We start from the raw sequence: 11,418 nt of genomic DNA, 5'->3' as shown, positions 1-11,418 counted from the left end.
ACAGATGGAACTCAGCTCTGGGCTCAGAAGCTAAGAATAGACCGTTGAAATACCTCATTGCATTTCCCGTGGGCTTCAGCGCAGGGGGAGCATCAAGCTGAGACTGGCGGCTGGAGCCCAGAAGGACCTGTACAGAACTTGAATCTGGACCTTTAGATTTTCTGCCTTCCCCTCTCCTCCCAGCCCAGCAAGGAAATGGTTGGGCACCCTGCCCTTCTCCTGGGGTCTAAAAAACACACAAAAGAAACCCTGCATACATGGAGGGAGGGGCTGGGGATAATTTTTTATGGGATTTGGGTATAGGCTAGGGTACAAGGAGAGCCAAGAGCATCACAGACAGAGAGAGGGTGAGAACTCAAACCTCCCTCATGTGCACTTTAAGAATAGACGTTAGGGGTTAACACAAATCTGATCCGGCACACGTCCGCAAACAGGGGAAACACACACACACACACACACACACACACACACGCACTCGACCTGCAGTTATGCGGCTCTACAGACACGTCTGATCTCACATGATCTCCGTCTTCCTTGAGGTCACTGAGGAGCTTAGCGGCCTCAGGAAGAGCACCAATCCTGAGGGACCCAGAGCATGCCCATGGTGCCCCACCCACCAGTCTTAGACCTGGGGCGCTCCCAACGCTATCCCAGCCCAGCGGTCTCCTATCACAAGACAATCCAAGAGAAGCAGAGCTGGCTGGCCACTGGACAGTCCGAAGGCCACGGATGGACCTCCAAGAGGACAGTGTAGGCCCAGCTCTCGCGAGGGAGGAAGGAAGCAGGAACAGGTGCAGTCCGGGCACTCAGCGATTGGGAACCACCGACCGCAGCAGGGGGAGGAGGCCCCCGTCTCCAGCCCCAGCCCCAGGCTTTACAATGAGCTGCCAGCCCTCTGCTGAGGGATGAACAGCAGAGGGAGGGGGTTTGCCTGTCAGGGGAGGGATTCATCGGGTAAACGTAAACCCCAATCTGTGCCATTCTTTATAAAATGATTTCAGAGGCAAGAGGTGTGTGTGTCTTCAATAACATCATCTACACACGGCTCCGCAGTCTGGCTCCTAGGTGGGGACCCAGGTCTCCGGCCCAGCCAGCCGTCAGGTCAGCGTTGTCAGGGCTCAGCCCCTACTCCGATCACCCCTCGCTGAAGCTTGGGAGCGGATCCCCGGGAACCCCCACACAAGGAGCCTCAGACTCAGCTCCGCAGGGGACGTTCCGGGCGGAGAACTTTCCCCACAAATGATACCCACAGGGGACATTTACAGTGAGAGGCTGCCGGGAATTGCCCTGCATCTGGGAAGACAGCCCTAAGGGGCTTGGCCCTGGAGCTCCCCGGAGGGAATTGGGATGTGGGGGAGACTCTTTGGAGCTGCCCAGCTGCTTCCACTGCTCGGCCCCCACCCCTGGGGGCTCCAGACTCTCCCCCTCACCCCCCCCCCCGCCCCCTCACCCGCTCCCCAGCAGTGGCGCTGCTGCAGCCCTCCCTGGCTGCTTTATTTATTTATTTTGCACCAACGGGGTTGCTGCAGACTCATTCTCGCCTGGTTTAAAAAGAGAGAGAGAGGAAAAAAAATGCTTTCTGGTTCTTTTTTCTACCTCAGTCTTGGCAGCAGTGGCCGCAGCAGCAACAGCAGCGGCGGCGGGCAGGGCGGGTGGACTGGCAGGCGGGCGGGCAGGCAGGTGGGGGGCAGTGGGAGTGAGCACCAGGGGAGGTGTGGACCCAGGTGCGGCTCGAATGGGACGAGCCCCCAGCCCTGGGCAGATGCGGAGCCTAACTTGATGCGGCCCTCCAGCTTCTCCGGTAAGTGCCCCCACCTCCCGACCGGGGCTGCAACTGCCCTTCTCCATAGCGTTCTCAGAGAAAAGGCCAGACCCCCGCCCGTCAGGGCTAGAGGGTTTGTAGCCCCACCTCCATCCCGCCCCCCAGGTAACCATTGATCCTGGCCCCACAGGACTTTGGTGGGAGAACTAAGATGTCCCAAGGGCCCCTGGGGGCAGGGACTCCAAGGAGACCTCCGTTCAGCTCCCCGGGGCTCACTGTCTCTGAGAAGTGTCTTCCCACCCAACGAGCAGTGTGGCTATTCCAGAAATCTTTCCTCTTGGAGCCCCCTCCCCATGCAGGTCCCCATGTCTCAGCGAGGTCTGCCTTAAAGAGGCTCTCCAGGTGCAAATGTGTTCCTGACGGCCACAGAGAGACAAAACAGCACCCCATTCCTTGAGGGGATGGCGCCCCAGCCCCCAGCCCATTTGAGGAGAGAGAAAAGTGGTTCTGACACTGATTTCTTCCTGCAAAGTGGCCGGAAGCCAGTCCTGTAGCCATGGAAATTGGCAAGGGAAGCCCGTGATGAAATTAGCCACCTTATAAATAAAGAAAATGGATTAGCCCCAGATCCCGCAGCCCCGGGCCCAGGAGGCTTTGGGAACGAAGAGGGAACAGGCGGCAGAGGGAAGGAGGGAAAGAGAGAAGGAGGGAAGCTGGGCTGCACGCTTCGCTGCACTTTTGCTGAGTGCAGAGCAAGAGGGATGAGCAGGAACTGCGGCTGGTGGTGACAAAGTGCGAGCTGCTGGGTGGACTTCCCAGAGCAGGCACAGGGAGAATGAGACAGGCTGGAGCGGCTCTTAGCAGGCCATCGATACCTGTGGGGTTGACGTAGGGGCGAGAGGAGGCTGGTCAGCAGCCCTTGCCCGCCCTGTGCCCACCCCATGCCATTCTTTCTCAAGCTCAAGTCTCAGAGTAGTGTCCTACATCCCTCTACTGTTTGGGCCTCTTTCTTCAGTTTTCCATTTCCTGTATGTCTGAAGTGGCTATAGGACAGCCACCACAGCGACCCTTCTAGAGGAGAGTGTCGAGTGGGAAGGGAAGGAGAAGGAATCCTACCACCTCGCAAACTGCCTCTCCTGAGTTCCACGGGGCGGGGAGAAAGTGAGGCGTGCAGTAGCGAGCTAACCCTGTGAGGGCCAGAAAGCCGGAAGCCTGGAAGCCCAGAGGTGACCAGGATCTGCAGCCAGAAAGAAACCCGGGCATCCTGCCTCCATCTGGCCAGCCCTTGCCAATTCCAAACCCTCCCCTCCTTGGGGGGTCCCTGTTGGCATTGGACAGGGTGTCAGTCGGTGCCCAGTGGGCACTGTAATCACAGCCTTCCTGACTTTGTCCACACCCCTGGCACCCAGAAACCCACTTTAACAGGCTGCGCACGCAGCCTGTGCCCAGAGATCTGCTGCGCCTGCCAAGGGCCGCCTTGCTCCCTACCCACCTGTCTGAGCAGGTGCTGTCCCGCCCGCCCCCGCCCCGTCCCCCCCATACATTTCTCTGTCTCCCTGGTTCTCAATCTGTCCCTTGTGTATTGCTCAGGAGGCTGAAGCCAAAAGGGACAAGAGATTTCCCTCAGATTCACACACTGGACTTGAATCAGAGCACCATGAAGAAGGGACCTAGGAGAAGCTTAAGTCTGAGGACCAAGCAACAAAACTCCAAGCTTGGGCAACTCACATACCCCAACATCATCTATCGGGGAGGCGGGGTTGCCCTTGGGGTTCTTATGAGGGGCTCAAGTGGGCCCTGTGTCCTGTGCCACAGCTAATGTGCCGCTTGGCTGTGGTCCACACAGCATTCTGGGGAAAGTGGATCTCGCTAGTCCAGAGCCTCAGGCTCTGTGCCAGCTTAAAGGAAGGCAGACAGGCAGTCAGTGGAGGCTGGGGGGCTGTGGCCTGCACAGTTCCCAGCTTTGGGCGATGGACTCATGGTAAAGCCTCTCTCCAATCAGGATCCAAGGTTATGATCCCCCTGAGCCTTCAACAAAACTACAGGCAGATATATGGGAGGAGAGGGTGGAAAGAGAGGGAGAGAACGGAGCTTGGGAAGAGCAGATAAGGGACCTGAAGCATTTCTGGACCTCACAGGTACAGAGGAAAACCCGTTACAGGGAGACTCAAAGTTGCCTCCTGCTGCTTCCTATCCCAGTCCAGTCCCATAAACCTTCCCACAGAAATCAGTTTTTTAAAAATATTTTTTAAATTGATTTCAGAGAGGACAGGAGAGGGAGAAAGAGATAGGAACATCAATGATGAGAGAGAATCGTCGATTGGCTGCCTCCTGCAGGCCCCCAATGGGGATCAAGCACACAACTCAGGCATGTGCCCTGACCAGGAATCGAACCGTAACTTCCTGGTTCATAGGTCGGTACTCAGCCACTGAGCCACGCCAGCTGGGCCAGAATTCAGTCTTGACTAGGGCTCCACTTGACCTGCAGGCACCCAGGACCGGGAGGAAGGGAAAGTAGAGCTTCCCCAAAAAGAAGCCCCCAGGAGGTACACACCAGAATTCCTCCTGGTCTGTGCCCCACTTCCCGGCAGTTCTGAGGTGGTGGCTCTCTCTCCTTTCTCTCTCTCTCTCTCTCTCTCTCTCTCTCTCTCTCTCTCTCTCTCCCCCCCTTCTCTCTCTCTCTCTCCCCTAAGGAAGTCCAGGGAAGCCCAGGGTCACCATCATCTGAAGCCACTTTCCAAAAAAGGCCATGTCATCATCTGTTCCAGGACTGAAGAGGGGATGGCTGCCGTCACAGTAGCTCCAAAGCAAGCCCGGCCCCCATGGCCGCCTCTCCTGCTCTTGCTCCTCCTGCCCGCAGGGAGCAGTGGCGGCTGCCCTGCGGTGTGTGACTGCACCTCCCAGCCCCGGGCAGTGCTCTGCGCCCACCGGCGGCTGGAGGCTGTGCCCGGGGGCCTCCCGCTGGACACTGAGCTCCTGGACCTGAGTGGGAACCGTCTGTGGGGGCTGCAGCAGGGGATGCTGTCTCGCCTGGGCCTGCTCCGGGAACTGGACCTCAGCTACAACCAGCTGTCCAGCCTGGAGCCCGGGGCCTTCCACGGCCTGCAGAGCCTGCTCACCCTGAGGCTGCAGGGCAATCGGTTGCGAATCATGGGGCCTGGGGTCTTCTCGGGCCTGTCCGCCCTCACCGTGCTGGACCTCCGCCTCAACCAGATTGTCCTCTTCCTTGATGGAGCTTTTGGGGAGCTGGGCAGCCTCCAGCAACTGGAGGTTGGGGACAACCACCTGGTGTTTGTGGCTCCGGGGGCCTTCGCCGGGCTGGCCAAGCTGAGCGCCCTCACCCTGGAGCGCTGCAACCTCAGCACGGTGCCTGGCCTGGCCCTGGCCCGGCTCCCTGAACTCGTGTCCCTCCGGCTTCGAGAACTGGATATCGGGAGGCTGCCGGCGGGGGCGCTCCAGGGGCTGGGGCAGCTCAAGGAGCTGGAGATCCACCACTGGCCCGCTCTGGAGGCCCTGGAGCCGGGGAGCCTGGCTGGGCTCAATCTGAGCAGCCTGGCCATCACCCGCTGCAATCTGAGCTCCGTGCCCTTCCAGGCGCTGCGCCACCTGAGCTTCCTCAGGGTCCTGGATCTCTCCCAGAACCCCATCTCGGCCATCCCGGCCCGAAGGCTCAGTCCGCTGGTGCGCCTCCAGGAGCTGCGGCTGTCGGGGGCCTGCCTCACCTCCATCGCCGCCCATGCCTTCCACGGCCTGACCGCCTTCCACCTCCTGGACGTGGCGGATAATGCCCTTCAGACACTCGAGGAAACGGCCTTCCCTTCTCCAGATAAACTGGTCACCCTGAAGCTGTCTGGCAACCCCCTGACCTGTGACTGCCGCCTCCTCTGGCTGCTCCGGCTCCGCCGCCGCCTGGACTTCGGGACGTCGCCGCCTGCCTGTGCTGGCCCTCGGCATGTCCAGGGGAAGAGCCTGAGGGAGTTCTCAGACATCCTCCCTCCAGGGCACTTCACTTGCCAACCAGCCCTGATCCAAAAGTCTGGGCCTCGCTGGGTCATCGCAGAGGAGGGGGGGCGCGCTGTCTTCTCCTGCTCTGGGGATGGAGACCCAGCCCCCACCGTCTCCTGGATGAGGCCTCCGGGGGCCTGGCTGGGGAGGGCTGGGAGAGTTCGGGTGCTTGAGGACGGGACCCTGGAGATCCGCTCTGTGCAGCTACGGGATAGAGGGGCCTATGTCTGTGTGGTGAGCAACGTCGCTGGCAACGACTCCCTGAGGACCTGGCTGGAAGTAATCCAAGTTGAGCCACCGAACGGCACTCTCTTTGACCCCAACATCACGGTGCCAGGGGTCCCGGAGCCTTTCTTCCTGGACAGCAGAGGGGTAGCTATGGTGCTGGCAGTGGGCTTCCTCCCCTTCCTCACCTCCGTGACCCTCTGCTTTGGCCTCATTGCCCTCTGGAGCAAGGGCAAAGGTCGGGTCAAGCATCACATGACCTTTGACTTTGTGGCACCTCGGCCCTCTGGGGATAAGAACTCTGGGGGAAACCGGGTCACTGCCAAGCTCTTCTGACCTTTCCTTCCACTCTGGGGACCCAGCCAAGCCAGCTTCAGATACCAAAGGGGGAGGACCCACGGCCGCTTGGGCCAGAACCCAGCCCCAAGCAGCACAGGTGTCCCAGGCCTCCTGCCCGCGGCCATGGGACCCCCGGTTAGTCTGCCTCGTGCTGCTGCAGTCTGAGGATGGCATTGTCATCTCTTCCCCGAGGGCCCCAGCGAGCTGGTGTGGAGACCTTGTAGTCAGCCCAGCCCTCGCCCCACAATACACAAAGCAGGAACTATCACCAGGGCTCCAGTCTGCTCGGCTACCCATCAGGCTTTCTTTACACATACTTCTAGGTTTCAATAAGCAATAGCAATTGCCAACCACAGCTAAACGATTACTTCAGAGGGAAGTGCCATTTGCTTCTTGGAGTCTCTGCTCCTCAACCAGGTGGTCTCCCCCTCTTTCTCCTCCATCCCCTCCCCCAGGAAGAAGGAAAGAGGGCCGAGGGCCGCAGCTGAGGAGAAGAGGAGGTGAGTGGGGGATGGGGGAGGACAGACTACACCCTGGCACTGTGTCCGCATGAGCCTCCACATCCGGCCTCTGTCTGTCTCATCATTAAACCTGCTGCCCAAAGGCCCTGACAGTAGCAGCCCAGACTAAATGTGATTTCTGGAGTTTTCTTTACTTCAGACTTTTCCTGCCCCTTATTGCTGTCAAATCTCCCCCTTCCTATCCTTCCTGCCCATTGAGCATGTATCCCAACGGCCTTGCCTAAATGTAATAAACAGGGGTTTATGCAAAAGGTGACCAGCCAGGTCTGGGGAGAGCAGCACTCCTAGCCCATTTCCGTTTTAACCCTTTAACATACTCTCCGTCTCTGGGATGGGCGGAGCAATCCTCCACCTCCCAGAATTCCAATCCAGGACACCCAGCTCCGACCCTCCATCCTCATTCCAGTTGGGATCTCCCTCTCATTCCCTTGTCACAGATCCCTACTGCCCTTCAGGAAAGGCACGAGGGGAACTCCTAGAAAATGACTAACAAAAGCAAAATCTGCCCTTGTCAGAGGAGAGAGACCCAGAACAGAGCAGGGCTGGGCTTGGAGGAACAGGGAGGAGGGGCTGCGAGCTGTACTGAAAAGTAGAGGTAGAGGCAGCCGCAGGAAAGCCTCGGGGTGCACTTCACTGCCCTCCGCAGTCCCCGTCCAGTCCGGGTTTAGTGCAGCCCCAGCGGGAAGCCGTCTCCTGAGTGAGGTCACTGTCAGACAGAGACCTCTGATGCAGAGGCGGGGCGGGAGCTCGAGATGCTGACGGCCTCTGAGTGTGCTTCAAATAGAGGGCAAAGCGGAGCCAGAAAAAGTAGAGATGCTGAACGCTCAAGGGACAGCAGCCGAGACGGGAAGAGTGAAGGGAGAGAAAAGGAGCAGGGAGGAGGGGCCAAGAGTGGAGATTCACAGCCCTGGCAAGCCTCTCCGCAGCAGCATCTGCAGGGCGTCCACCCCAGGAGCCCCCACCACCCTCACCCCCCTTACAGCACCGCGAGCCTCCCGGCTGATTCCTGCTGCTGCTGTCCCTGTCCTGCGGAGACCACTCGTTACAGTCCCCAGGGAGGGAGGGGAGCCGGCACCACCAGGACACAGGGGGACTCAACCGCCAGGACAGCGCCTCAGTGGGGCAGAGGTGAATGTGAGACCCCGCAGTTTGGAGACTGAAGCTGGAGAATCAACCATCTTCAGAAATGGGTACCCTTGAGCCTCCAACCCTATCCCCACCTTGCACACAATTCTCTTCGCCTCCCAACAACTCCCTCTCCAGCTCCGAAGACCCCAGGAAGGCTTCCCTGTCGGGTCGCAGCCCTGCCCCTCCTTCCCAAATGCTCCACCAGCATCTGATTATGTTGGCAGCGGGGTCAGGTGCTAGTGTTTCTCGCTCGTGTTGCCTACTCTGCAATGCAGAGGAGAGCGGAAGCCGCACTGCTGTCAGAGCAGCCCCCTGAGGGGCACAGATGGTGCGTGTCTGGAGCAGGAGGTGCTGCTGCCTGTGTCCCAGAGGCTCCAGGGCAGCCCAACAGAAATAGAGTATGTTCGAGTCGCAGGTGTAAGTTCAAATTTTCTAATGTCACATTTAAAAGCAAAGGGAAACACACACAAATTATTTTAATACTATACATTTTATTTAATTTAACCTAATGTACCCAGACTATTATTTCAACATATTATCAATATAAACGTTAGTGATGAACTGTTTTACATTGTCTTGTCATATTAGGTCTTTGAAATCCAGTGTATATTTCACACTTACAGCATATTCCAATTCAATCAGTAAATTTTCACCAGAAATATCTGATCTGTATTTAGATTTCATGAAATTCACTGTTGAAAAATTTGATTCACACATCCAAGCTGTCCCAAACATATTAAAAGTTTTACAATAACAAAATCAAGACTTGGTTTTCACATTTACATGAATTAAAATTGAATAAATGTAAAATTCCACTCCTGAGTTGGTTGCCTCCTGCTATTAGGGAATGAGACCACAACCTGGGCATGTGCCCTTGATTGGAATCAAACCTAGGACCCTTCAGTCCGCAGGCCAACGCTCTATCCACTGAGCAAACCAGCCAGGGCCCACTAGTTTTCTTTTCAGTGGCCAGTGTGTTGGACAGCACAGCTCTAATCACTACAACTCTGGGCCCAGACTAGGCCCTCCTTGGCAGAGATGGGCAAGTACCGCTCAAGAAACACATTGGAGCTGGGGGAGGGGGGAATGGAGTTGCTCTCCCCCCCTCACTGCCATCCCTTATTCTTCGTAACTGCTTTTCCAGAGACCTTGGAGAAGTGAGTCCCCTTAATGCAGCAGTTACTCAGATAAGCACTTCCATGGCCTATACAATCAGCAAATCAGTCCCCATCACACCTGTCTGGGAAGGCTGCCCTTAGCTCAGTGTGTAGACGTGTGTGTGTGTGTGTGTGTGTGTGTGTGTGTGTGTGTGTGTGTGTACAAGTGTGTGAAGCAACCAGGGACACAGGTGGCTGTGTGCATGTGTGTGCATGTGCAGCGATGTTACGGTCCACATCTTTGGGATAATCAATGGCGCTCTCCCCGGGGTGAGACATTTATTGAGGCCTATTCTGTCAGTGACTTTATCTTTGCTTTCTTATTTAACCCTCACATCAATCCTATAAGATTGACGTGAGGCTCTTAGCTGATCATGGAACTAAAGGTCAAATAGATTAAGAAACGTGCTGGAGTCCACAGGGCCAGTTAGGGCGGGAGCTGCACTGGAACTCAGGGCCGACTCAAAAGCCAAATGCCTCCACCAAACTGCGAAGCTGCTCTAGTCCCTGCATGTTCCTGCAACTCTTTCCAGGGCCTCTCCGCTGCAGGACCTGACCCGTGAGAAAGGCCAAATCCAGGGTCATCTTCCACCCCACTAGCTCTCCACAACTTTTTTAGGGGCACCGGGGTCACCTGTTAATCCTCACCTCCTTCAGTAACTGCAATGCAACTGACTCAGGAAGCTGAGGATTGGTTGGTTTTTACTCTTTCTTCTCAGTCACCTCTCCCAGCGTCTTGCTGCCTCTTTCCCAGGGACCAGCAGAGAGCAGCAGGAATTCCAGGGATCAGATGGACTGAACTGAAATGCCTGGCAGAGCCTCTCACGATTAAAACAGAGGCTTCAGATTTCCTAGGTCCTTTTTGGGGTTCTAACCTCAACCTCCTAGGTTACAGAGAGGCTGCTCGGGGAATTTCTTGTACGGTGGAACAATCTGTGAGCTGTTTCAGACTTGAGGGGGATTTGACTCGGCCCACCTTCTGACTACCCCGGCTTGACCGAACCTGCCGGAGGTCATTCCATCCACCCTCCCTCAACCTCTCCCCATTTCCATTTCAGACAGGGTGTCACCTAAGCCGAGAGACACTGGGACCCAAAGATACATGGGGAGCGCTGGCAGCATTTCAGCGCTCCCCATGTTGGTCCCTGATATATTTTAATTTCTGTATTTCCTTCGCTGTGCTGGCTCCCTGATCAAAGGATGAGAAGCCTGTCAACCTTTTTTGAGTCACAGATCCCTCTGAGAATACCCGGTGCAAGCTATGAAGAAAAATGTTTATAGATTGTCCACAGTCATCCTGAAGCCACCACAGATCCCACAGAACGCAGGTAACGAACCTCTGCTGTGACCAGCCCCAGGGGGCAGGGGAAGGAGGAGGGCTTAGGCTGCCTGTGCGCCCCAGGGTCCATTAGAGGCAAGGAGGAAAGGCTGGGAAGACTGTCAAACATCGAAAAGCTTGGTAACAAATTGCATAAGCATGTTGATGGGAGAGAAAATTAGTAGTAAAACTTCCATGGAAGGCAATTTGCAATTCTGTCTATACCGATATCCTGTTAATCATTTCTGGTGTGGAATGAAAATGACAAAAGTCTTCCTGGAAGGAAAGGAATTTGCAGAAGGCACCTATCCAAGTGGGACAAAGACACCACACACAATTCTTTGACCTAGTATTTGCAGTCCCGAGTATTTATTATACAGATATGCAAGAGCCAAAGGGCATAGACTTGGGTATCAATATACTAGTAAAGCGTGGTTGAATATATCAATATATCCCTCAGGCTTACTATGAAACTTTCCTATGAGGCAGACACGTATGTACTGCTATGAAAAGACATCTAGACTCTATAAAAGGAAATTGCAAAATAGTATGGATAGTATGTTATCAGCTGGTTAAATGATATATATGCATGTTTAGACTATCTTGTGAAAATTCACAAAAAATCTGGTAATATTGGTTGCTTCTGGGGGAAAGAAGATGTATTCGCTTGTAATAACCTTTATTCCTTTTGGATTTTGTAGACTGTGCATGTGTTATTCAAAGCACGCGTGCTTTTTAAATGAATACAACCGACAAACTGAGCCTCGAAGGTATCTCTCTAGCTGACGGAAGAGATAATCTTGCGTTCATTCAACGTTCCCTGAGCGCTTATCCTGCGCCAGGCACGGCGATAGAAGCTGGTGCGGAAGACCCCCGCCCGACGAGGAGCGCCCACCCCCTGGGCCCCGGGACGAGTCCTGGTGCGGGGCAGGGGCTGCGCTGGGAGGGGCGCAGGGCCGCCCG

The 11,418-nt window shown here is 55.9% G+C and overlaps 1 protein-coding gene across 2 annotated transcripts; it reads left to right on the top strand.

Moving 5' to 3' along the window:
• The first annotated feature begins 1,696 nt into the window (after positions 1 to 1,696).
• LINGO4 (leucine rich repeat and Ig domain containing 4) lies at positions 1,697 to 7,046 on the top strand. Of its 2 annotated transcripts, none has more exons than XM_036343896.1 (2): positions 1,697 to 1,801; positions 4,531 to 7,046. In XM_036343896.1, exon 2 carries the CDS (start codon positions 4,544 to 4,546, stop codon positions 6,326 to 6,328), a length of 1,785 nt encoding a protein of 594 aa, XP_036199789.1. In that variant the 5' UTR covers positions 1,697 to 1,801; positions 4,531 to 4,543; the 3' UTR covers positions 6,329 to 7,046. The 2 variants fall into 2 exon arrangements, with proteins under 2 accessions (XP_036199789.1, XP_036199788.1); XM_036343895.1 differs by having other exon boundaries at positions 1,699 to 1,801; positions 4,456 to 7,046.
• Positions 7,047 to 11,418: the final 4,372 nt, after the last annotated feature.

Source organism: Myotis myotis, unplaced genomic scaffold (assembly GCF_014108235.1).
Source record: "Myotis myotis isolate mMyoMyo1 unplaced genomic scaffold, mMyoMyo1.p scaffold_m19_p_18, whole genome shotgun sequence".
Classification (NCBI taxonomy): Eukaryota; Metazoa; Chordata; class Mammalia; order Chiroptera; family Vespertilionidae; genus Myotis; species Myotis myotis.
The sequence above is the reverse complement of the archived record's forward strand: the minus strand, read 5'-3'. Positions and strand labels throughout refer to the sequence as shown.